Here is a 26,429-nt window from a genome sequence, read left to right as displayed (position 1 = left end):
ATGACTCTGAACCTAAACTGTGAGAGTGCAGAGGACAGAACATAGAAAATATTAAACGCCCATCATCGCTGGCACATGAGACAGTACAGTGTATCGACATTTATAGATTGGTATGTAGTGGATTCGATTCCCGCGTGTCTTGTCGGGGAAGTCGTGATGTCATAATGGGGGACGTCGTAAAGTCCAAACACTACTTTAGCTGTCAAGCTGAGCCATTTGGTTTGTTTGCCATAGTTCATGAGGACATGCTGATCAAGCTCAAGGCATTGGCTCATTCTCATCGAGACACACTCCCCTCTCTGCTTTACTGACTTGCAAAGTGACTTTGTAAAAGATCAGAAGGTATCCAGGGAATTAAGAACTGAGATTCAACACTAGGTTGGGGTAGGGCTCCCTCTACTGGTGCTGTTGTGTAACGACAGAACCCACGCTATTCACACCCCTACTGAGCTGGGGAAAACATGTCAGTATAATTGTTTGCTTTGATGTAATGTATCAGAAACTAGCTAGACATGTCATTGTCACTATGTTAAAGGTGAATCTTGCCATAGTCACCTATTTGCCACATGAACTGAGCTGTTGAATGCTGAATGCAAATTTCTATTTACTCGATAGGAATATAGATTTTCCCCGAAAGACTTAACAACCAATGTACTCACTAAATCTTACCTTGTCAATGGTTTCCAAGATGCCCCTTGATTATACAGTATATGTCAATTTAATTCGCTACACATTTACCCAACAACAAAAAGGCACTTCATTCACTTCCCCACTGTTAGGAAGCCACCCATTTGTTTACTATACAAACAGTAAACAAAAAAACGCCCCAGATTTGCCCCAAACACAGCTAGCTCTTCATATCTCCCTGTTGATACAGTAAATCCATGTACACAAAACCCTAAGAAAACAACCAGCATTTGGAATGATATACATGATTGGTAATGTATGTCCTTCAGGTTGGTAATGCATGTCCAGTGGGAACTGAATATGATATGGATTTGTACAAAAAGAAGAAATGGTCGACAGTTCTAAATGTATTATTTTCAGACAAGTCTATCAGTTACCAAAAAGTCCCCTGAGTTCTCACAGGAGGGCAGTGTCTCCCTTCTCAATCACACACACACACAGGAGGGCGAGTGGGAGAGAAGGACAGGAAGAGAGAAGACTAGTGCCAACAGCAGGAACTGCAGGACCCTCCCCCTCCCTCTCTCCCCCTCCCTCCCTCCCTCCCTCCCTCTCCCTCCCTCCCTCTCCCTCCCTCCCTCCCTCCCTCCCTCCCTCCCTCCCTCCCTCCCTCCCTCCCTCTCCCTCCCTCCCTCTCCCTCTCTCTCCCCCTCCCCCTTCCCCTCCCTCTCCCTCTCCCTCTCTCCCCCTCCCTCTCTCTCCCCCTCCCCCCCTCCCTCCCTCCCTCCCTCCCTCTTTCTCTCCCTCTCCTCCTCCCCCCCTCGCTCCCTCTCTCTCTCTTTCTCTCTCTCCCTCCCTCTCTCTCTCTTTCTCTCCCTTCCCCTCTCCCTCTCCCTCTCCCCCCCTCCCTCTCTCTCTCTCTTTCCCTCCCTCTCTCTCTCTCTTTCTCTCCCTCCCTCCTTCTCCCTCTCCCTCTCCCCTTCTTCCTCTCTCTCTTCCCCCCTCTTCCTCTTGCTCTCTCCCTCTCTGGTGCTGGCTGGGCTCTGCTATGCTTGGGGTTGTGACAAATGAAATAAACTGAGTGTGCCAGACCTCATGAGAGGAATTTAAGGGCTCACTGTTTTAGAAGCCCACATCTGTTCGCTTTACAGGCGAGGTGAAAAAGGGGTTTGGTGAGAAATTATAAAACAACAAATTGCACGGATTTATCCGAATCCATAAGCTACTCCAACTCCATAAATCTGCTTGCTGTGTGCGCCTGTCACCACAGTGCCAGAGGTCTTGGTCCTGGCTGGTTGGTCCCTGCCCACAGTGGGACCCCCCGTGGGTGTGCTGCCCCCGAGCCAGGGCAGGGCAGGGCCAGGCTGGGCTCCAGCAGGAGGGCTTGGCTCATCCACTGAGGGGGTGCAGGTCCACTTTGACCTTCTCCCCGCTGCTCAGCATCCCGATGGTGGGGTACAGGCCTCCAGGAGGGACGGCCACCTGCCTTCGGCCCATCAGCTTCCCGTTCCGGGTGAAGAACGCCTGAACAGAGGGTCCAAACAGAGCCAGGCTGCTGGATCAGACAGTCTTTACAACCGTTTCAATCACTCAGCCATGTTCACTATGTATGGAACAGCATCACACAGGGATTAGGGCAACCAAACACATGAAACGGCCGTACGTGTTTGCACTAAATCATGTTAAACACAGCAAAAATTAACCAGCCACTCTAAATAGAAGATTGATATGCATTCAGCAACTGTCTTGATGAATGGTTTCTTACACCTGACAGGCCTGTACAGAGGACGTAGAGCAGTACTGGTCTGGGCCCGTTTCTGCACAGCACCTCAGCAGCAGGAATGCTGGGATCCCAGGTCAGGTCTATAAAACTTCCCTCTAAAAAGGAACATCTGATCCTAGAACAGCACACCTAATCCGAGACACTCTGTCAGCGCTGCCAAATAACACAGTCCGTATTTGCACAGCACTCAGCCCCACCCCCTGCAGCATCGCCCCGCCCCCATAGTGACAAGCCCCGCCCCCATAGCGCCCAGTTTGGCGTCAGCTCCGCTCCCACTCTGTCGCACGTGCGCCGCCGACGCGGGCCTCGGCAGCGTCACAGCAGCGAGGATGTCTGGGTAGCTTGTCCTTCCGAATCGATATAAACAAATCCCAACATGGTTGGCCTGTCGTCTCTCCTCACGCCCTCCTGGGTGTCTGCAGTCCCCCTCTCCCTCCCCCCCCCCCCCCCCCCCCCCCCCCCCGCCTGGCTGAGCCGGCTGTCCCGCATGTGTGCGTGCGTTTGGGGATCAGTGGAGGTCATTAAAAAGAACGGCTTACCACAACCTTCCTGCTCTCGTTCCCCCGCTCCATCTCGTCTCCTTCCTCCTCCTCCTCCTCCTCCTCCTCCTCCCCGCCGTTTTGGTACAGAACATTCTGGAAGCCTCCCTTCTCCGCCCCCTCCGGCGGCTCCGGGTCCGGGTCCTCCTCGATGTCATCTGAGGACAGGCACACATGGAGCCCAGACATTTCAAACTCCCCATGACAGAGCAGCAGACAGCCCCGTACGCCCCCTCCCCTGAGAGGGAGTCGGGGCACATTGTGAGCCTGCCTCGGGAGAGCCACGGCGGGGGGCGTTTGAGAGCGTTGTCGGCGATCAGCGAGAGTGAATGTGCAACGCCTCACCCTCGTCATCCAGGATGTAGTCTCGCGGGAACATGATTCCGCAGCCCATGATGTCACCCTCTACACAGCGAGGGCCAAAGGCATCCCCAGCCCCACTGCCATGGAAGATCTGCCCATCATCTGAGAGAGACAGTGAGAGGGGTGGGGGGGTGTAGAGACAGAGAGGGAACACAGAGAGGATATAGAGAAAGACAAAATTGAGAGATGGAGAAAAAAATAAGAGACGGAGAGAGTAGGATGACAGGAATAGAAGAGTTTGAGAGCTTTTGAAACAAGGTATCATTAGCAGCTCTGTCAGCAGGACAGAGAGCGGAGGAATAGAGAATGTAGGACCGCATGACCGAGCTGTCTGAGACATTGTGTTCTAAAACCTTTACTACTGCATTGTTCTAGAAGCTGCATCTGTTCTACGTTCCTGTGACATGATTCTGAACAGGTTTGGATGGCTAAACAGTGTTCAAACAACAGTGAAAAACAACAACAAAAACATCAACAGGCCAGTCAGGCCCTTAAAGTAAGCAACCAAACAAACAAAACAAACAATAAAAAAAAAATCCTAACAGAAAAAAAAAAAAAGAAAAACATGGCAGAGGTAGCCTGCAGACACACACCTCTGGCGCGGTGGGGCTGGTAAATATTTGTGGAGTTGTCATGGGACCAGTCCCCGGCTCAGGATACTGTTTAAACAATCTCTATCTGAGCAGCACAGGGGTGGGGGTGGGGGTGGAGGTGGAGTGGGTGAGACAGAGACACTGTATCGTTCCAGCTCCCATGCAGGCTCCTGTCACAACAGCACACACTGGAGCCACGCAGGCCCAGCAGCCAGGGCAGCGTGGAGGGGTTGCTTCTGGCTCCGGGGCTACAGCTGCTGCTGCTGCTGGCTCCCAAGCTGAGGCTGGGGCAGTAGGCTGAAAGCCTGAGGAACATGACCTGACAGAGCTGGGGCCGGGGGCCAGGGCCGGGGCTGGGGCCACGTGGGCCAGGCACTCTGGGACCTGCGCCGTTAGGAAAGCTGGCTGGGGGCTCAGCGAAAAGCCAGGAGTGGGAAAACAGCAGTCTTTCATAATATGAGAGCTTGTCTGGAAAAGACCGGTCTTCCCTTCCCAGGGAACATTCACAAAACAGGTTCCTAGAACATGACAAATATCGCTGGCCTTTCTTAACCCCCGTTACCTGAAGAACCCCTAAAAGCATTTCATCCTCCCAGTTAAGTTAACCCTGTTACTAAAGTTGGGGAGACTTCTTGTCAACAAATAAAGTGTCCTACTGAATGCATTCCTTTCCCAGATGTAGCGGCGGTGTGTGGTGGGGAGTGTGGGCATGTGCAGGAACGGCTTTGTGTGCCGTGGTGAACTTCTGTGGTGGTTGAGCCAGGCACCATGCCAGCCAGGCTAGGAGGTGGTTCCACTATGGCCTGCGCCTGTCTGTGGGGGTGTTGAGTCAGAGCACGTGAGTCACTGGGAGGCCAACAGCCAGCATGACAGAGATTTGGAATAGGCCAAGCCTCATTGGCTGGTATTCGCCGGGTCCTTGGCTCATTGGCCTACCCGCATGAGCAGCGCCGCCATGCTAACCCCCGGGCGACGTCAGGCAGCTTGCTGGAGGCTAACATTGCCTGCACAGTCACAATACTGGTTCTCGTGGCGGTTTCATCCTGGGCAGACACCCACACAAACACAGGTGTACGGTAGGAAAAACACACCTCGAGGGCGTTCGTGACCTCTGACCCGCAAGATAACCAACAGACAACCAACCTCTTGGTTGGCTCCTTCGCTCACTGAGGTAACAGATGTGGTCAGGGGCCCTGCACAGGCAGACGAGAGCCTTAGATCTCAGCCCGAGCGCGGCCAGACGCGGCGCACGGAGAACCACACACATCACCTCCATCCTCGGAGAGCTGGGATTCATGGGAGCCGTGCTGGGGCGTGTGCACATGTCTGAGGCGTCTCCCACGCATCGCCAGCCAAACCAGGGAGCCCACAGCGCTAACTCATCCAGCGAGCGGACTAGGCTGGCAGGATGCAGGGCTGGATCTGCCTCCGTGGCTCAGCACTGCCTCCGCTCCAACTCACAGGGCCATATATTAGCAGGACTAATATGTCCTAACACACGGCCCAGCCAGCCCTGCACATAAACGGGTACGGAGAAGGGGAAAAACAACTCGAGGCATTACTGGAATGCACCCCGAAGTTGATTCATTATCCAACGTCGATCGGTAGATCCTTGTTGAAGAGATCATTAAACAACCGGGTTGCCTTTCCTGGAAAGCTATCGCCTAACACAAACTCTTGTCTGCAATATTTCTTTATCAGTTCCAAACATTCGACCAACGCGGCGCGATCGTGGTATGAACGAGACATGTACGTTCCCCCAGAAATATGTAAGCAGCTTCAAACTTCAGGGGACAGACACACACATACACACAACATACAGGATGGGACGGGGGGGGGGGGGGGGGTTGCAGATACACACTGGAGTAGCTAGCTCTTACTGCATCCTTCCAGTGAACAACTGGCTAATCTCAGGCCCATCAGGGAGCAGGATGGATGACTGAGGGGTGCTGAAGGCCCGGGGGAACAGAGATGAAGGATGGGGGGAGATAGTGGTTTGAGGCCTGTTGCCACAAAGAGCCACATGGAGCCACATGGAGCCGTTAAGACGAGCACTGGGAGATCACTCCGACAGATCCACTGTTGGGCTTTCTTCTCCTTTCGGTTGACAAGAAGATATGGAAGCTCGCTCCCGAGGAAGGAGATAGGATCTGGCTCTCTTCCTCCGACGCTGCTGTTGTGCTGTTGTGATACATCGTGTTATCAGCCACCCCAGCTCTCTCTCTCTCTCACTCAATCCCTCAATCTCTCAATCTCTCTCACTCGCTCAATCTCTCCGCACAGGGCACCTCCACATCCAGCTGAGATGGTGCCCTGAGATGAAGTGCTTCAAACATGCGCTGATGCATGGATCCATGTGTGATCTTGGAGATGAGGCACCACAGAGCTGACCTGGGAACGTCCACCCTGACGGGTAACCCACACAGAGGGGCTCGGGGGAGACAGGAAACAAACAAGACAACTCCACATACTCTGGGATAAAGACATGGAGGCAAAGAAGACAGATGGAGATACGTGACAAGAACATCCAGAGTGGCCTCTGTGTGTGTATATGTGTGTGTGTGTATATGTCTGTGTGTGTGTGTATTTGTCTGTGTGTGTGTGTGTGTGTGTATATGTCTGTCTGTGTGTGTGTGTGTGTGTGTGTATATGCGTGTATGTGTGCGTGTGTGTGTGTGTGTATATGTCTGTCTGTGTGTGTGTGTGTATATATGTCTGTGTGTGTGTGTATGTCTGTGTGTGTGTGTATGTGTGTGTGTGTGTGTGTGCGTGTGTGTGTGTCTGTGTGTGTGTGTATATATGTCTGTGTGTATATATGTCTGTGTGTGTATATGTCTGTGTGTGTGTGTGTGTGTGTGTGTTCACCTGCATGGTAGGCCACTGAGCCTCGACTCCATCCTGGGTGTCTGTTCTTAGGGTAGTCCTGCAGACAGACAGAGAGACAGACAGACAGACAGACAGACAGACACGTCATAACAGTTAGTCAACAGTTGGGGGGGGAGGGGGGGGGGTTATGCTTTATTGGATAGGGCAGTGAGTGTTAGTGTGCTTTATGAAAACCACTTAAGAAGATAGTCCTTTGCCGTTTCCTTGACTCTGCCAACAATGGTATGACGCAGAGAAAAGACCCAACCTCTAGACCAACATCTTTTGTGTGAGTGCAATTTACTCTGGTACTTAAATGACAGTGGGATTCAGATAATCACCCGAGATGTTATCGTCTTCTCTCCCTGCTCCGCCTGACAAACCCAGTCTGTCTTAATGGACTCTCTCTGCCTTCCACTCTGCAGTAAATTCGTTATTTCCTCCTCTTTACACATTTGACAGTCTTTTCCATCTTACCTCCTTCTCCTCCATATTTGCATTACGACTGCAGGGCTGACAACTCACCAAAAGACCACGCATGGTTCCAAATGCTTTTTTTCGAAACCTATTTGACAGTTAGACAAGTTTCCAGCACAGTAGTTTCCAGCTGCTTGGACACAGGTGGGCCTAGTGCCATGTGTCCTTCCATCTGCTCAGGTCAGACAGGAAACCCAGATCCCATACAACATGGTCTGGAGCTAGACTGACTACCCCACTGGGGCTGGAGCAGGAGGGGAGGGAGGGAGGAGAGGAGGGGAAGGAGGAGGAGGAACAGGATGAGAGGGGAAGAGGATGAGGAGCAGGAGGAGTGGGAGCGAGACACCAGCAGAGGAAGACACAGAGACAGAAGAATGAGACAGCTCCAAACCTTTAGACAGGTCTGCTGTCTCTCTCTCCCTCCTCCTGGCCTCTCTCTCTCTCCCTCCTCCTGTCTCTCTCTCCCTCTTCCTGGCCTGTCTCTCTCTCTCCCTCCTCCTGTCTCTCTCTCTGTCCCTCCTCCTGGCCTCTCTCTCTCTCCCTCCTCCTGTCTCTCTCTCTCCCTCCTCCTGTCTCTCTCCCTCCTCCTGTCTCTCTCTCCCTCCTCCTGGCCTGTCTCTCTCTCCCTCCTCCTGGCCTGTCTCTCTCTCCCTCCTCCTGGCCTGTCTCTCTCTCTCTCCTCCTGGCCTGTCTCTCTCTCTCTCCTCCTGGCCTGTCTCTCTCTCCCTCCTCCTGGCCTGTCTCTCCCTCCTCCTGGCCTGTCTCTCTCTCCCTCCTCCTGGCCTGTCTCTCCCTCCTCCTGGCCTGTCTCTCTCTCCCTCCTCCTGGCCTGTCTCTCCCTCCTCCTGGCCTGTCTCTCCCTCCTCCTGGCCTGTCTCTCTCTCCCTCCTCCTGGCCTGTCTCTCTCTCCCTCCTCCTGGCCTGTCTCTCCCTCCTCCTGGCCTGTCTCTCCCTCCTCCTGGCCTGTCTCTCCCTCCTCCTGGCCTGTCTCTCCCTCCTCCTGGCCTGTCTCTCCCTCCTCCTGGCCTGTCTCTCCCTCCTCCTGTCTCTCTCTCCCTCCTCCTGTCTCTCTCTCCCTCCTCCTGTCTCTCTCTCTCCCTCCTCCTGTCTCTCTCTCTCCCTCCTCCTGTCTCTCTCTCCCTCCTCCTGGCCTCTCTCTCCCATACTAAGGGATTCCTCTGGCCTAAAGGGATGACGAGAGTGACGGGAGTATGAAAGATTGTCTCACTAGAAAATCTGAGAGAAATAATGTTTTTAGTTAATGCTTACATTTTGTGAAAGAAAGAGAGGGAGACAGTAAGAAAGAAAGAAAGAAAGTCAGAAAGTGCTCACATGACAAGACTCTCAAAAACAAAAATAGACAATAAACGTGCGCCCATATCCATCAGATTTATAATGTTGATGACACGACCGTTTCCATTTCTGTTGTGTCAACCTGTTTTCTGTCTGCCCAATCACTACTTTAACACGTTTCACCTGAAACAAGAGCACCGTTTACGACGTACAACACGAAACAAGATACATTAGGTAGATAGATCGGGACTTCAATCGCTCCCTCGGTGCAGTAGCAGGAAGCCACTGACGACTAAGTGTTGTTTGGCGTGATTCTCACAGTGACAACGCAGCATGTGTGACAACACCGAGCATATCAAATGTCTTCCTGTCCGATCGCTATCGGACATCCTGTCACCAGCTTTCCCCCCGCGTAAATCTCAACCGTCGACCGTGCTAACACCGGTCCGCTTAAACGTGAACTCCTGAACCAGCCGGTTACCCAGAGCTGCAGAACGCATTAGTATAAACCGAGATGGGACTCCAAGAACAACAAACAGCAGCACTGGGTCCACGGCAGAGGCCTATCTGGGCCCCGGGGGCTCTGTCAGTGTCACTGGAGCATCAGCCTGCATTTCCACACTGTGACAGAGTCAACAAGCAGCCCCAGATCGTCAACCCCGCGGACGCCTACTCGTCCTCAGATAGCCAGAGATAGCCATCGCCTCTCCCCGACGCCCGCCTCCAAATCTTCCCCGCCGGGATGACCTCAGGGGTGTTTGGATGTGTGCGGTGTGCGCGCCAATCGACAGAGGTAGGGGGGCGAGGGGGCGGGGTGAGGATGGTGCAGGTATGTTTGTATAACGCCCTGTCATCAGCCTGAAATAACAAGATCTCCACATGAGACACCGGGCTCCTCTCCTCCTCCCCCTCTTCGTCGTCTTCCTCCCAACCCATCCTCCTCCTCGGTCGTGGTGGAGCCACGACGCAGCAGCAGTTGTATCAGTAAAAGAGGGTTAGGCCCAGCAGCTGGAGATGACCCAGGCGGTAGCAGGCCTGAGGCCCTGGCCCGGCCGACGGCCCTTTGTTCTGCCAGAGCCTGACCTCTGGAGGATAAACAACCCCCCTTCCCAGGCTCTGGGTGGACGCGGCCCTGAAGCTGTCAGGGGCTCCCAGGGCTAGGGCCATATCAGGCCAGAGGAAAGGAAACACACAGACTCCAGTGTGTGTGTGTGTGTGTTTGTGTGTGTGTGTGTGTGTTTGTGTGTGAAACCGAGCCCGTGGGGACGGAAGAGGGGGCAGAGGAAAAGGCGGACCTGGGCGGGCAAGGGCCAGACAGCCGTAACGCACAGAGAGGGGCTGCTCTCCTCCCCCCCCCTGCACCTCTCCATTTCTCCTGTCCTTTCCCTCACCCCACGTCTCCCAAACCCCTCCACCTCTCCACCTCTACCCTCCACCTCTCCATTTTTCCTGTCCTTCGCCTCACCCCTCTTCTCTCTCGCCCCTCAACCCCTCCACACACCTCCACTTCTCAGCCCTCCACCTCTCTGATACTCGTTTCTCCAACTGCCCCCCGACCCTGCACCTCGGCAGCCCTCTACACCTCCATCAGCAAGCCCCTCTCCTCCTCCTCAAGGTTTGCATCTGTTTGTGTCTGCACCATGGCAACCGCTGTGTACTCCGGATGCAGGAGTGCACCAGAGTTGCAGTGCGACCCTCTACACACACTGTACATCCAGCCTGCTGTTATCAGGAGAGGAAAGGGAGGGGGGGGAGCTAGCGCCAGGTCTGGGAGCTGATCTTAGATTAGCCCCAACGCACACATACATAAACAAACACCCGAACATCTTAAAACACCAACCTACAGTAGCAGTCTCACACTGGCTCTGATGCAGAGATCTTGGGAGCATTTCTATCCAGGCCCTGTATGTAGCCCCACTGCTCCTTACAACAGCATGAGAACAACAGCCTACAACTCAGACTAGGCCTGACTAGGCCTACAACACAGACTAGGCCTGACTAGGCCTACAACACAGGCTAGGCCTGACTAGGCCTACAACACAGACTAGGCCTGACTAGGACTACAACACAGGCTAGGCCTGACTAGGACTACAACACAGGCTAGGCCTGACTAGGCCTACAACACAGGCTAGGCCTGACTAGGCCTACAACACAGGCTAGGCCTGACTAGGCCTACAACACAGGCTAGGCCTGACTAGGACTACAACACAGGCTAGGCCTCCAACACAAATCAAATCAACGTTCTCGATATCACACAATTCACACCAGGAGGCAACACAATGTGCTTCACAGAGGGGGAACAGGGAAGGGGGATACGAACATGTTTGACACTCATTTTCCAGAGGGAAGCAAATAAACAGCCTATCCCAGCTCCAGTCAGTGGCGCAGGCCTGCTGCTGCGACTGGGCCTCCAGGGGGTGTCCAGAACACTGCGGTGATGGGCGAGGCAGTGAGTCAGTGGTCCCAGACAGACAGACAGACAGACAGCAGCGTGACCTCCCATGCCCTCAGGCCCCCTGCTGTGTTAGTGAGCAGGCTCTGTGGCTCGCTCCCTGACCACAGGATGCTGTGTTAGTGAGCAGGCTCTGTGGCTCGCTCCCTGACCACAGGATGCTGTGTTAGTGAGCAGGCTCTGTGGCTCGCTTGGATGCTGTGTGAAGAGTTGACAGCCCCCCGTGGGACTAAGTGAGGCACCGAGTCAACAGGCATTAGAAGACAGGCCTTCAATTACTGTAGACGGCCTGCTTTATCACCTCTCCTGGCTCTGGACAGCCGGGCCCGGTAATGGGCCCCAGATGCGGACAGAGCAGAAGAGAGCAGTGTGTGTGTGTGTGTGTGAAGGAAAACGTGGGAAGAGTTATCACCTCCCAACCTCATCCTCTGGGAGAGGTGTTGGTGGAGGCAGGGGGTCAGGGCTGGGCTGGGCTGGGCAAGATGGGGCAAGGTGGGATGAATTCACATGTCATGTTCCAAAAACACAACCAAAACACAAAAGACAGTGTCCGGAATATTGAGGCGGCCCTTCTGGACGGTGGTGACCAGGTTTCTGTACGGTGCTGCACTTCAAGGGGTTCAAACTACTCCTGTGGTTCCTCGAAATGGCATCCCGATGTGCATTCTTTGGAAAAACAAACGAGGGCTCAAATTAGGCGAGCTCAAGTTTCTCTAATTGTTCTTTCCTCCTCACTGTAATAGGTATGAGGTTGAACCAGCACAATGTCCCCACCATTAAAGCTGGGCGATAATGGAAAGCTCCTGCAGTGAAAGACACAGCAGTTCAAAGCGACCTCCTTCCCAAATGTAAACAAAAAGACAAACAAGTACTGGCGTTAAGAGGAACACAGCAGACCTGGGAGTAAGAGACTGTCGTCCTAGACTGTACCTGGGGTAGAGAGGCCCGAGCACCCCCAACCACAACCACCCAGTGTGCCGCTAACTCAGCACGAACCCAGTGATCTCAGGTGCATTCTAGAAGCAGGTGTGACAGCGAGCCATGCAGTGTCTGCTGAGGCTGCGTACCCTCCGGGCCAGTCCCAGGGCGATGTAGCACTTCTCTCCGGCGTCGATGATCTCCACCTCAAAGTAGTGGCAGCGTGTGGTGAGGGGCCGGCGGGCCTGGGCCAGACCCACGTCGGCGATGCTCCGCCCCTTCCCCACGTACTCCAGGAGCTGAGGAGGGGAGGAGAGGAGAGGGGGGCATTTACGATCAATATAAAGAATACAAAGTGGACACACATCAGGCTATTACTCCAAATGGCTCTGCGTTCAGCTGTTCTTTTCCTAATGTCAATGCATTCAGAGGATGAGTGATGGGCCTATAGTGCGCAGCAGTCATCCGGTCTTCCCCTGGGCTGTTCCAACATGCAGCAGTCATCCGGTCTTCCCCTGGGCTGTTCCAACATGCAGCAGTCATCCGGTCTTCCCCTGGGCTGTTCCAACATGCAGCAGTCATCCGGTCTTCCCCTGGGCTGTTCCAACATGCAGCAGTCATCCGGTCTTCCCCTGGGCTGTTCCAACATGCAGCAGTCATCCGGTCTTCCCCTGGGCTGTTCCAACATGCAGCAGTCATCCGGTCTTCCCCTGGGCTGTTCCAACATGCAGCAGTCATCCCACCCAGGCTCCTGCTGAAGTACATCATCCCTGCATTCCCACACACAGTTGGGAAACATAAGCTTGTCCTCAAACAGGACAGGTGGGTCATGTAGGTGTGGAACTAGGCAACCAAATAACCTTCCAGTGTTTCCATCGAGAGTGTGTGTGTGTGTGTGTGTGCGTGCGTGTGCCAGGTGGATCAAACGCCTCCAGTCTGAGAGAGCATGATGACAAAGAAAGAGGGGGGTGGACTGACTCTAATGAAGCTGTGATAACACCTTGGCTGGCGGGCAGGGCGGGGAGAGGGGGGGGGGAGGGAGGGAGGGAGGGGGGGGAGGGAGGGAGGGGGGGGGGAGGGGGGGGAGGGGGGTGTTGCACGTTTCAACTGCCAGGCACGTGAGTCCCACGGCCACTTGATGCTGTTCTACTTCAGACATAAAGGAAGGGGCTGCGTTCCATATTTGCCAGCAGTTTCATCCTGGGGATCCTGCCCCCTGGTCAGCCACTGAGCTCACTGCAGCGACCGCACTGTCGGAGCTCTGGAGCGGCTGGCTTCAATAAGGAAACATGAACATGGCCTCGTCATGAACTCCTGGTCCAGGTTAGCCATCGAGCTAAGATCAAGCAGGAGAGCAACACCAAACTTGGATCCAATTCTGACTACGACTCTCCCATTTCTCTCCCATATCAAATAAATATCATATTTCCTTCTGAGACAGCCTCCTGAATTGCCTCCACTGTTTAAACACGTTCAAGGCCCATTCCTAGATAGTATATCTCCATGTAGACTGGCTGTGACTTTAAATGGCGCTCGGATGTCCCAGCAGAGCACTGTGATTGGCCCCAGGCTTCAGTACAGCCAGGCAGAGGAGCCAGCGTCTGCAGGGCCGGTAAAGAAACGCCTTTGAGAGGTTGGGGGTCACGGCGTCTGACGGTGAGAACAAGCCTGGATACTGCTGCTGCTGCTGTTGTTGTTGTTGCTGACCCCCCCAGCTTTCTGCGGCTCCGTCGTTGTGATGGCCCTGGAAGCCGCGCCTCGTCAAAACGTAGAGCAGGCGAGAGATCCTGCTGATGCCCCCCATGGAGAGCAGCTCCAGGGGGAATCTGCACATGACAGCTACGTTTAACAGAGACCGTGACCTCGCTCGTCTGTTAGGGAGGCTGGGTGGATCCAATCAGGAGGGAAAGAAACTATGGTGGAGAGGGCGGGGCATTTGGTGGACTGAGTCAGGGATCAAAGGGGCTGGAATGACTGAACGACAGTTGGTAGCGTCACACTGGGCAGATATTAGTACATGAGGTCAATGTAAAAAACAACGCCTCCATAGGCATTATTAACATCACATCCCATTCTAACACCCATAATGTGTCTCACCCTGAAACCTCCTGTGGTTTTAAGGACACATCACCTGTTGTAGGACAATGGAGCTAGTCATTGAGACTTCGCAAAGCCTCCTTGTAAAAGACAGTGGCCTTGCTCTCCCTTCACCGTCACTAAGGTTACCGAAGAACACGGGCTTGTATGTCCTCGAGTCATTCGCTTCAGTTTACACATCACACCATTCTCTCTCTCCGCGCTTTTTCTAGTCCATCTCCTTTGTCGCTCGCTTGCTCCTCAACCTCTTCAACTTTCATGCCTGGACACACACAGAGCCTTTGAGGAGATGCACGAGGGCGGGAACGGCGGGAAAGGGGGGGGGGGGATGAGGAGGAAGAGATGAGGGAGGAGGAGGAGAAGGCCAAGGCAGGCACACCTTCCTGCCTCCGTTGGGCTGAGTAATAGGGGGAGAGTGGCTGCTGTAATCTGTTCTGCCTCACAGGCAGCCAGAGGCACGCTTCACTGGCAGTGATGACAGATCCTGCAGTCACTCCCTCGCTCCTTACCTCTTGCTCTCTCTCTCTCTCTCGCTCTCTCTTTATTTTCCCCCCCCATCTGTAATTGGACATCTTGCAATCGGACTCTCTCTCTCTCTCACTCCCCCGTCTTCCCGTCTTTTCGTCCCCCTCTCCCCTGGGCGTCTCTCTGAGCGTAGCACCAGGGCAGAGGTGAAGGAGCGGGTCGGGGGTGGGGTCGCGCCCCAGTTTTTGGGAACCTGCTGCCCAGTGCAACAGGTGCAACACACCGAGTAATTTTCCCAGTGTCGTGTGGAAGCTAGAGAAGGAAGGCAGTTGGAATGTGTGTAGATGTCATGATATGGACGACTTTTCCACCTTGAGCTATGTATAGTATTTTTCAAACATTGACAGTACTGTTCAGGATATTTGTTGTTATGAAATGACTGCATACAAGAACCCTCGAAAGAGTGCAAACCACATCTACATCATGATATTCAATGGAGTAACCAAACACACCCTGACACTGAACCTGAACCACTACTATTTGGACAGACAGGCCAGGTGCTTTTGGAAAGCTTAATAGATTTAGTTTCTACTGCACCCAAATGATTCCAGTACTCACAACAACAATGACTCGACGGGAGGGACTATCAATCACACACTCACTCACACACACACACCAAATCCACCCACCCAGCCCTCCTCACCCACCCAGCCCTCCTCACCCCTCCAGCCCTCCTCACCTCTCCAGCCCTCCTCACCCCTCCAGCCCTCCTCACCCCTCCAGCCCTCCTCACCCCTCTAGCCCTCCTCACCCACCCAGCCCTCCTCACCCCTCCAGCCCTCCTCACCCACCCAGCCCTCCTCACCCCTCCAGCCCTCCTCACCCCTCCAGCCCTCCTCACCCCTCTAGCCCTCCTCACCCCTCCAGCCCTCCTCACCCCTCCAGCCCTCCTCACCCCTCCAGCCCTCCTCACCCCTCTAGCCCTCCTCACCCACCCAGCCCTCCTCACCCCTCCAGCCCTCCTCACCCCTCCTCACCCCTCCAGCCCTCCTCACCCCTCTAGCCCTCCTCACCCCTCCAGCCCTCCTCACCCCTCCAGCCCTCCTCACCCACCCAGCCCTCCTCACCCCTCCAGCCCTCCTCACCCCTCCAGCCATCCTCACCCCTCTCTAATCTCCCCAGCCCAGTGTTTTCCTCAGAGTAGCAGCAGAGCCACTAGACCAGCCCAGAGCCCCAACACCTCATCACTCAGTCCTGCTGTGGACGTTTCACCACCACCACCTTCTAATACAGACCTTTTAACCGTCCCCGTTAGGGGGAGGGGGGGGGGGGGGGGCGGGGGGGCTCACATCGCCGTGCCAACACTGGGCCACCGCCACCGCACTGATTTATTTGGATTCCTCAGCAGAGTCGTAAAAACCAAGGCTGAGAGAGTGGTCGTCCATGATGGAATGGACCAGTCGTTACTTTTTGGGAAACATCTCAAATGCATGCTCGCTCGAATACGAGAGTCCAGAGCCATGCCCCATATAAATAGCCCAGGTCCCAGTTACTGGGTTGGACTGGCGGAGGGCCCTTGAGTGGCTGTGGTCAAAACAAGTGCACTGCACAAGCAGTGCGGTCTCGTCAAGTTGATGAAACACACCCAAGCTTTCCACACAGGTCCCCTCCCAAATCGTGCTCCTGGTCCAAAAACAATCTCTAGCGCCAACCATTATACGCTCGTCTCATCTGAGCTCCTGAGATTCTCTCCATATCTCTCAGAGATCCTCAGGCCTAGTGAGGGGTTTGGGGTTTGGGGGTTAGTGCGGAGGTCAACGCTAACAGTGTGGGAACACTCGTCTGAGGCTTAATCATGTCAGCTCTCTTCGCACACCTTCCCATAACGTAGGCCAAGCGCCTCTCCATTCTCTCCTCCTCCCGAGAGGCTGCCGTGTACTCACTGCATATCGTGACATAACACTCAAATATTCTTTAGAGACGGAGAGAGGGAGAAGGAGAGAGGGTGAGGAGAGGGTGAGGAGAGGGTGTGAGAAAGCGAGAGCGAGAAAGAGAACTTTTCTCAACTCTAAAAGCTCCTAGTTGGGGCCGTGACTGACCTAGATCTAATTCCTCTGCTCCCCTCCCCATGATGGGATATTAAGACCTGAAGTGCCTGGAGCCGCAGCAGCCTACCCCCCACTGCTAATCTCTGGTTACCGCCCGGGAGAGCAGCTTAGGATCGTCTTCGTGTGGCGATATCAGGGAACAATGAAGCTTCTGGAACAGGAGGGACTCCTGCATCACACACACCAGTCCCTGTTCAGGAGACTCTTTCAACCAAAATATTGCACAAAAAAAAACTTCTGGAAAGACCTGGAAGGAGAAGAACTGCTGAGACACAACTCAACTGTTTGTCAGACTAGTATCTGGACGTTGTTTTAAAACACACACACACACCAAGTATGCTACACACCACACAAAGTATGAGACAGATAACCTTGGGAACAGTTATCTTGGGAACATTTGACAGGAGTGCTGCAGATTCCAAACGGAATGTTGACAGTCATCGTATTAAAGCAGGTCGCACACTTCCAGCCAGCGCCGCACAGCACAGACGGGAACCGTGTTAGCAAAGCAGCCACGGCTTCCTCCTTTCTCACACAGCTCCCTTCCCTGAGATGAAAGGAGAGGAGAGGAAGAGAGGATGAGAGAGGCTGGCCGCGCTGTACCAGGGGGTCCTGGTCGTCCCACACAAGGGCGGAAGCCGGCTTCCAGAGCTTTTAGGAAAGTGGTGAACCAGAGCACATGACCCAGCAGCGTCCCTGCTGGGATCCAGGACTGTTGTTCCTACAGGAAGGAAGCAGGCAACCGTAGAAGGGTGTTGGTTCAGACCAAAGGAAATGGTCGGGACGTGACTTGTGCGCGTGGTCGCCGTGTGCGTTTAGCGCGAAGGTCCGTGGGATGGTGACCACCGGGGCTCAGATGATACCAGGAGCCTCCTGACATGCTAGCACAGCGATGGTGGTGTGGTAGGATGTGGAGACGAGGAGCAAGCCTGGAACATGGCGTGACCCGGCCAGGAGGAGAGGAGCGCTCCAGCGCACCTCGGACTGCGTGGCCGACACAGACACAGCCACACGGAACTCTGGCACGGTGGAGGCGGACGCAGGGACGGGGAATGAGGAACCATGGTGATGGCTGTAGACCCAGGCGTAGCTACTGGCCCCCCCCCCCCCCGCCCCAGCTGCAGTGCATACTGGGGGGATTAAACGGGTGGGCGCTGTCGCTGCCGTGGCTACAGCAGGAGAGAGGGCGGTGCGGCTGGCGTTCGAGCCGAGCGTCACGTACGCAGCGGGCAGCCAGGCGAGAGCACCTCCTCACAAGGCTCCCACAGCAGCCAGAGCAGCAGGCACCGTGTCCGCAACATCACTCAGCTGGTCTGGGGAGTTTACACATGAATCCAAACTGCTTTATGGGGATTATCAAATGTGTTTTGTTTATTTTAGGCACCAGCCATTGAAATCGATGACAAAGGGCCAGTCAAAATAAGTTCGAGATGATGTAATGCGCTGGAGCTGGCCAGTAATCACTCGAGAGAAACTCACAGACTTACGCAACCCTGACAAGTCCGATCACTTGTGAATGCACGGACTGAATTTATTAGAACATTAAACAGATTCATCAAATCAGAATTACAAAGAGTGTAGAGTGACTAATTCATCATCAGCACAGGGCTGTGGGCAGCTGTTCAATCCCCCTAGAAGCCTCGCTCCAAAGCCAGGGCAGCGCACAGACTCGAAGACTCGCTCTATTCAGCGCTGGAGGAGAAATGTAGCCTCAGTCTATTCATTACTCAGTGGCCATGGCCCTGAGGGACGAGGGCGTTAGGCCCGCGGGCGCAGGGACACCATTCCTCATGCTGTTCTTTACACTTTCTATACAAAGGCGGAGGCAGAAGGCCGCGATGAAAGGAATGTGAACACATAAAGTACAGTTACCACAGGTTCAGAAGACCTGAACCCACGTTTAAATAAGCAGACCGACGGATCACATCCACTCTGCTACAGGGTCTCGAAGGGAGTCTCAATCCCAGGGACTGGCAGCAGGGTGGAGAGACATCTGGAAGTAAAGAGAGAGGAAAAGAGAGAGGAAAGAACTTGGGTTGAGGACAAAGGTTTCGCTAGATTGCCATTCCAACAGCTGGTACTGGAGCTGGACCCGATCACCACTTATCAAATCAGTGAGTGCCGTCACGCCAGCTGCAATGTAAACAGCTAACAAATGCCAGGGCCGGGCTGCAGGACAGGCCACACCATCACCTCTGAGCTTCATGCATTCTGTGGCTTGGGACTTCTCAATTCCACCTCAGGGTAGCAGTCCCAAGACGTTATTTATCTTGCAGCACGGTATCTTTTCCTTCTTCTTTTCTTCTTTTCCCGCCTCTTCGGAGCCAACCCTGAAGACACGAACTGCTCAGAACAGCACGTATGATCCACAAAGTAGCAAACAGCAACAGGGAACAACCGTACCACTGTGGTCGTAGCCTGGTTGAGTTGCAAGGTGAGATGCTGTGAAAGCTAACTGAGGCAGACTGGAGATGGTGGGCCGCGCACAAAAAAGGAGGAAGGAGACGGGAATGGGCCGTCGCTGGCCGGCCTCGGAAAACGTGAATGAGCGACAAATATTATCGCAGCCTTTGACTACACGTCTGATGAAAAGCCTCATCTACAGAGAAAGAGAGAGAGCAACTTGGGAAGTGGAAGCCATTGAAATGCATGTTTGGTTTGGGTTGAACAAGTCGAAACACACCTTGGAATAGAATGGGTCGTTTGCTTTCATCAAAAGGAGATTATGGTTAAAAATAGCCCGCCGCTAAGTGGAAAACTTTCAGTATTGGTTTCAACCTTATGGTACTGAATCAGAGAACAGCTCCAAACCAAACGGGCTCCTGTCAATTCAGTGCATTCCGTCTATCTGATAAAGACATCTAGCGCTAAGATCTACAAACCTTCAAAACAGCTCTTTTGCTTTCAGTATCACTCTTACCGTAGAGTCAGCTGGCCAGTCCTTTCAGCTTAGGGACAAGCACGTTCTGTGGTATACTGTGGCAAAAGTATTTATTTAATAGGTTACAGGGTCTGGCCCCTTTTTCACCACATTGGGTGGATAAGGTTTTGAAATGCAGTCAGTTGGTTTAGAGTATGCCCAGTTATTTAGTGAGTGTGGGGGTGGAACAGGTACTGTACTGTATGTCTTTAAGAAGCTGTACTGTACAGTAAGACCTGGCTCTGCTACGCTAAGTCCTTGAACTTGTCAAAACTCCACAATCATATCAGTCCAAGCATCCTCCCCCCCCCCATGCTGGTGAAGGCTACCCCTCCTCCCCCCTTTCACACACAGAGAGATTGGAGGAAAAAAATAATTTAAAAAAAGAATGAACAAACTGAAACTGAACTGCAGGACTGTGAGTGAGTGAGTGAGTGAGTAAGCGAGCACCCCAGCTGTGAAAACCTCTAACCACATGAGACGGAGTAGAAGATTCCACAGAGTCCCGTTACTCCCCTTATTGAATTTTTACAACCTGGTGGGCTGCCAGGGTCTTGGCTACAGCCCCGTTCTGTGCCATTGCCAACCTCCAGTCCAGGAAAACAGAGCAGGCTAAGGTAACTCCCCTTCCTACCCCTCTCTCACCCCACTCCTACCACCTCTCACCCTGCTACCCTCCATCAACTCCTCACCTATCCTCAACTAGGGTTAATACCCTCCCCCTAATCCCCTCTTACCTCCCCTCCCCCTCCTCCCCCCTCTTACCTCCCTTCCCCCTCCCCACCTCCCCTCCTCCACACTCCTTACCCATCCTCCCTCCCCTCACTCTACTCGCACTTCTCCCCTGCCCTCACCCTCCTCACCCCCTCTCACCCCTCCTGAGCGACCCTCGACCCAGAGCCCACCAGGACAGAGCGTGCCCGGGGAGGTGTTGGTCCTACCGTGTGGCTCACCCTGACGTCGTGCAGACGTCCCCACTCGTCCTCCTGGCCGTCCACCATCATCCGACTGTCGTCCTCCTGCGTCGCCCACTCCGCCTGCAGGTCCACCTTCACCTCCTCCCCCAGGGAGTGCATCCCTACCGAGGGGAACAGGCCCTCGGCAGACACGGGCACCACCGCCGAACCCACCTAACACACACACACACACACACACACACACAGACACACACACAGGGGATACGTCAACTTCCGCACTTATGCCTTCAAGTTCCAAGTGCCAATTCTTTATCTCGTGATAAAGAATGTTACCTCTTTGCCATTTTTGGTAAAGAAGACCGTTGTCAAGCTAGCTTCAGATGGCTCCAGGTAGATTCCACAGCCAATTCTGTCACCACGGTTACATTTGGGTCCAAACTGCTGGCCTACTGGGTTGCCATTGTACAGTCTGAAGAGGAGAGTGGAGAGGACAGAAGCGAGGCATGGTTACTTCAAACCCAGTGCACCGATTATAAGGTCAATCTCCAAGCACAGCAGTCTCTCAATGAGAAAGATAAAAGTCTACTAGTATGTATTCAAGACTTGAGTGACTTACTTGCCATCGTCTGCATGGTAGGCAATGGAGTGGGGCAGCCAGCCTGGCTGGTGATCTAGCTTGTAACCCTGGGGCACCAGGCCCACAGCTATGGTTCCTCTCACCCCTGTGTCCAATATAGTTACCTGTAATATGACACATAGAGAGAGAGAGGAGTACTGGAAATACCACTCGCACCACCTCCGCTTTTATGTGGTTTCGTCCAACCTGTGTAAACACATTTCATCAAGACGGCAAAGCGAAAAACGTGTCAAAGTTAAGGTTTCACCAAACAGGATCCTCCAGCAACAGAGATTAAAGATATAACAAACCCCTACAGTCACTGTGAGAACTTTTGCTGAATGGAAAAACAGTGTCAGGGGTGGTGGTATTAAATCATTGACTTTCCAAGAAAGCTCAGGCAGCTTCATAGCCAACTGCCCACAGCCTGACTCCTTGGATGGGCTGGACCGCTTCCAACCGGCCAGGGCAACCTCCCAGGGCCAGCAGCAGTCGAGCAAGCCAGGGGCAGCAGCTGCACTGCCAAGCAGCACTGCCAAGCAGATGTAGGTGAAAGGTGATCCAGGCCCGTACAGGAGGACAGTGCTTCCCTGGCTCTGGCTCGGCTGATGGGATGAGCTATCCAACTCGCTCCCATTCTCTCTCACACCCTCATACTCTCTTGCTTTCTTTCACACACAGCCCTAGTTTCTCTGTCTCTCTCTGTCTCTCTCTGTCTCTCTGTCTCTCTGTCTCTCTGTCTCTCTCTGTCTCTCTCTGTCTCTCTCTCTCTCTGTCTCTCTCTGTCTCTCTCTGTCTCTCTCTGTCTCTCTCTCTCTTCATCTCTCTCCCTCTCTCCCTCTCTCTCAGAATATCTTGCTCCGTCGCTGTCCCCCTCGCTCCCTGCCCTTCTCTCGAGTACAGACTCCCCAAACGCAGCAATCCTGGGAGTATTAACGGTCCGATTAACTCCTCTGGTTTCCCCCTAAATGAAAGTCCAGCTGCAGCCCTCTTTCCAGGACAGGACTTCAACGTCCTCGTCAGTTGCAGCACACTGGCTCCAGTGTGGACAAGATGCACCACATTAGACAGGTCTGCATCCACTGGGCCTGCATTTCAATATCTCAACAACAAACGTATGTGCACAGGTCATGTGGCCACGTCGACATAAACGCTAAGTAGGGGAAAAGGACAGCGCTCAGGCCGACGCGAGGAGGATTGCAGTATAACGTGACCACCGGGGGGAATTCAAATAAATCTGCGGAATGACGTGAAATGCCACAGATGCCTGTCTTCATCCGTGGAAGATGGATTTGGAGCGGCAGGGAGCGCACAGGGTCCTGACCAAGGTGAAACGAATCCCCTGTGAATGCGTAACAAGGAAACACGAGGACACCGGTGACGCATATTCTGACAGGGGCGCGACCTTCGCCGGGAAGAAAAAAGCCCCCAAACTTTCGAGATGTGGGGGGGAAATTCACAGGATATGCGTCACAATGGGGAGAAACGCGCCGCGTATATGCGCGGATGAGGGTTCGTTAATGGTCACCTTAGACTCCTCGCTGGAAATGTCAAACTCATATAATAGAACCTGAGTTATGCATCAGCGCTGCGAATGTGAATAGCGTTTGAAATCCCATCTGGACGCCGTTTCTCTGACTGTGCGGACCCACTTTGTGTAATGAGGATACTTTGAGTCATCAGCTGGGGGGGGGAAAACACTGTGGGCTCAAACACACACACACACACATCTGCAGGGTCAGGGCAGGGGATGACATGACATTCATAGAAATGCCATCGCGGAAAAGCCCCTCGCTCACACAGTCTAATCTAACATAGCATATCCCATACCGATTCATATTCCCATACTGAAGCAGTACGACACAGGCTGCCTGATTCCCATTTCTTGATGAAACAATGCTTGGCTCGGAAACGGGAGGACAAACCCCAATGGTTGGCTGTCTCCGTGAGGTGGGGGTTCTCCTGTGTGCACAGCTAGGCAGGATGAGGTAACCCATGCTGGAAGCTGCTGGATAACCTATAGGGTTTCCAGGCCCAAACCCCAGGAGAGGAAGTCCATCAAGGCTGCCCCGACTGTCATAACTTGAACACACACATGCCACTGGGCCTGCCTGCCTGCCTGTCTGTCTTTCCCCCTTCCTCACATACAGGCCTTCTCTAGAAAGGCATCATAAATTCCCAGCTGAAACCCTCTCCCATCCCCTAATTTATGACTGAATCCTGGCAGGCTTTCCTGTGCTAAATCACATAGACACTTTCTTCTGCAAATTGTACTGCCTTACCACAGGGTCTGCTGGACAGGGCATACGGGCGTATCAGCTAAATAAATGTGCAATATTCTCCCGCTGAAAAACTGTGTGTTCAATTAACCTCAGCCTTGGATAGACAGAGAGAGAGAGATGCCCCTCTAACCCACACCCTATCCTTCATACCGACACTGCATGGACATTTTTGAGGTAGTGGTTTTGCACTAGTGAACTGCAGGGGGGCTCTCGCAATTTAATATGAAGTTAAGAGAATTGTCAGCAATAAGATTCCAGAGGATAAGATTACTGGATGGATGGAAAAGCAATCTTGGGCACGACCAAGAGAGATGGTATGTCCCAGAAACCCTATCATGTTGTGTATAATCCCCGACATTTCAAAATGAATGATTGTCAGAGAACCCAAAAATATTTACTGTTGAAAATGGAACATACCCTGTCTTTAAAAATACTTTTAAATGCAAAAAGCGGAGAAGATGGGAGAGGGGGGCTCATCTTTGAAACAAGTATGGCACATCGAAAAAAATGCACAAGACAGAAATGAGTTTGGTTCTGTCTTTGGTTTAGGCTTCCAGCCAGGGCTCCAGTCATGACAAGGTTATGAAGGACTAGGACACACACATGTCTATCATCATCAAAGGATCTACACTCATTTTCAGCAGTGTGGAAAGCAGGTGTCAGCTCTTACCTCAAAGTAGCAATTTCCCTTTGATAAAGGATAGGGAGCCACGTAACAACCAACCTCATCCGAGTTCCCCTGGTAACTAGAACACCAGACAACAACATATCAGAAAAGTGTCAGAGGAGCTGCAACTCCTGATCAGTCAATCAGCAAACTGTTTCAATGATAGTGCCGAGTTTCCTAAACAGACAATTATTTGAATCGAAAATGTTAAGTCTAATAAAACAGCTATCTTTGTATATTAAAACATCTCATTACTGGAAACACATGCATGGAGGTTTTCAAGGGAATAAAACATTTAATCTTTCACCAACCCTATGACAGTTGTGTACAGTAGAGCAGTTATGTGTTTGATAGGGCCTGATCGCCTAACAACATTCACCATGACACTCAAATGTTATTTGCTTTTCTAGTGGCTAGTACCAATACACTGCTACTCGACTAAATGTCTGAACTCACAGTCTGCCGAACATCCCTAATGGATCAGTAAAAAAGTGATGCAATTTTGCAGGACTTTGATAGGGGGAGCTGAGAGGAGAGGTTCAGATTGTCTCATACTCCAAAACAATCTCTAAAAATACCGTCAGACTTAGTCGAGGATGTGGCACGGGAGAGCAAAAACTGATGCAAAAGCCATGCTAGTCAGGAAGTGGCTATACAGAGAGCACCCAGCAGATGGGAAGTAAAAGCACGTATTAAAGATACAATACAATAGAGATCGTTTCAAATGCGTAGCCTGTTTGTACTCTAACCTGAGTATGTCTCCATCCTTCAACATCCTCTTGTAGCGCTCCTGAACGCGCACGGCTCGCACCTCACCGATATCTCTGATCCGGCGTCGACGCCAATTCAGAAATCTGTACTGCAGGTTTATGTCATCCATCTCACGGAAGCAAGGTTAAAAGAATACGTAAACATAAACAAGACACTAGCTGGTGTTCGTATTGATAGCCATTTTTAAAGAGGGAACAACGTTTTCCAGATGTAATTTACTTGATATAAACAGAATGTGATTTTAAACAAGAACATTTGACTAAATAAGGGTTGTATCTTTTGAGTATTAGGAAGGAGCTTATAGCTAATGTATAACGTCTTATGTAGACATACTCAAACAATAAGTACTAGGCTATGTAAGTACTTTCTCACAATGCAATTTCAGGGTGCATGCTGGCAACAAGCACGGCATTCACTACAGCCGCGCACGGCACTGGTTCGTGAAGGGGGTTTGTCGGAAATAAGAGCTGTCACGGTTGTCAAACCGATAGCATCAGCATGACTAACTGAATCTACCTATGTTGGCCGATTATGGAGGCGAATTTTTGTTATTAATAATATATAGTTGGATCAATAGTAAACTAGCAAGCGACCTTGCTTCCTAACTATACTTTAAATACCACCTACACGGTCTTTCCACCAGACTCTGCTACGCCGGCTAGTTAGCTAGCTAGCTACAGTACAGTACATCACTGTAGTGGAAGCTCGGATTTTGCTACAATTGCTAGCAACAGGCATCTTACATTCATTGGAGGAGTCTACTGTCCAACGTACGACTAGTTATAAGAATACAATGCTGTTTACCATAATGAAACGCTTACCTTTTCACAAGTTTGTCAATACATTTTTTTAAATAACCTTTTCATTCACTTTTGTTATGACTTTAAAAGTTTAGAATGCTCGGCGCTTTTTAGTGACATCAGACACCCATGACTACAACACCCAATAGACTGTGTGTGTGTGTGTGTGTTAAGGATGTGTATGTGTCTAAGCAAAGCTGTCAAGTGAGTTAACATGATTTCCATTCTCTAAAAGATAACAACTTAACAAACTGACAGTCATTATTGTTCATGTGAGGTGACACACTAGTAAATCTAGATTAGCCTACTTCCCATTAGTCATAAATCTTCCTTTTGACAGCAAGTTGTCTGTATTAAGGGTGACACTTGGAGCCCCAGAAAACTCCAGAGGTGTTACCATATTTGCAAGGAGGGTTTAAGTCCAGTTGTTTAGAGGGATTGTACCCATAATATAAGTAGAGACAGAGGTCAGGGTCAGAGCATGGTTAACCTGGATATGTTAAAGAAGGAGGAGGACGGAAGGGTGGAGCCGGAGGAGGAAGGTGGAGGAGAAGGAGGAAAATTGAGTAATCCAGTGTGGAAAAAGAGAGCCCCCATTGGTCTGGCGTGTCTCTTGGAACATTCTCCTGACAAAACATGTGGAATCAGACTGAGTGTGTAAGCGCTGATGGGAACACAAGACGGCAGGTGAGTTCTGCTCTCCGCGCCAATATTAATCACTCCTAATAAGAACACCAGGCGTCTGACGACCAAGCAGATTTTTCTTCTCGTAAGGTTCCAGGAGAACTTCTGAAATTTAAAGGACAAATGGCAGATTAAGCGAGTCATACCCATGGTGGTAGGTGATCATGTGAGCCCCTCAATGTGTCCTTACATGAC

The 26,429-nt window shown here is 52.3% G+C and overlaps 1 protein-coding gene across 4 annotated transcripts; it reads right to left on the bottom strand.

Annotated features, from left to right (window-relative positions):
- Nucleotides 1-1,584: 1,584 nt before the first annotated feature.
- Nucleotides 1,585-25,716, bottom strand: spryd3 (SPRY domain containing 3). 4 transcript variants are annotated; one of them, XM_047040755.1, is made up of 11 exons: nucleotides 25,572-25,716; nucleotides 24,729-24,859; nucleotides 23,983-24,058; nucleotides 21,031-21,155; nucleotides 20,748-20,883; nucleotides 20,451-20,627; nucleotides 12,057-12,206; nucleotides 6,768-6,825; nucleotides 3,292-3,411; nucleotides 2,947-3,104; nucleotides 1,585-2,148 (listed from the first exon to the last, which is right to left on the bottom strand). In XM_047040755.1, the coding sequence occupies exons 2-11, from the start codon at nucleotides 24,857-24,859 to the stop codon at nucleotides 2,014-2,016; spliced, it is 1,266 nt and encodes a 421-aa protein (XP_046896711.1). In that variant the 5' UTR covers nucleotides 25,572-25,716; the 3' UTR covers nucleotides 1,585-2,013. The 4 variants fall into 4 exon arrangements, with proteins under 4 accessions (XP_046896711.1, XP_046896710.1, XP_046896712.1 ...); XM_047040754.1 differs by having other exon boundaries at nucleotides 20,439-20,627; nucleotides 25,572-25,715; XM_047040756.1 differs by lacking the exon at nucleotides 12,057-12,206 and having other exon boundaries at nucleotides 20,439-20,627.
- Nucleotides 25,717-26,429: the final 713 nt, after the last annotated feature.

Source organism: Hypomesus transpacificus, chromosome 18, assembly GCF_021917145.1.
Source record: "Hypomesus transpacificus isolate Combined female chromosome 18, fHypTra1, whole genome shotgun sequence".
In the NCBI taxonomy this organism is placed as follows: domain Eukaryota; kingdom Metazoa; phylum Chordata; class Actinopteri; order Osmeriformes; family Osmeridae; genus Hypomesus; species Hypomesus transpacificus.
This window is presented reverse-complemented; position numbering and strand designations above follow the sequence as displayed.

Bases quoted from the DNA above. Each gene is read 5' to 3' on its own strand.
- spryd3 (XM_047040754.1), bottom strand. From the start codon at position 24,859: ATGGATGACATAAACCTGCAGTACAGATTTCTGAATTGGCGTCGACGC. The intron at 24,059-24,728 runs GTTAGAGTACAA...CTGGTGTTCTAG, and splicing joins AAGGATGGAGACATACTCAG to TTACCAGGGGAACTCGGATG. The intron at 20,884-21,030 runs GTAAGTCACTCA...TCTCCTCTTCAG, and splicing joins TACCATGCAGACGATGGCAA to ACTGTACAATGGCAACCCAG.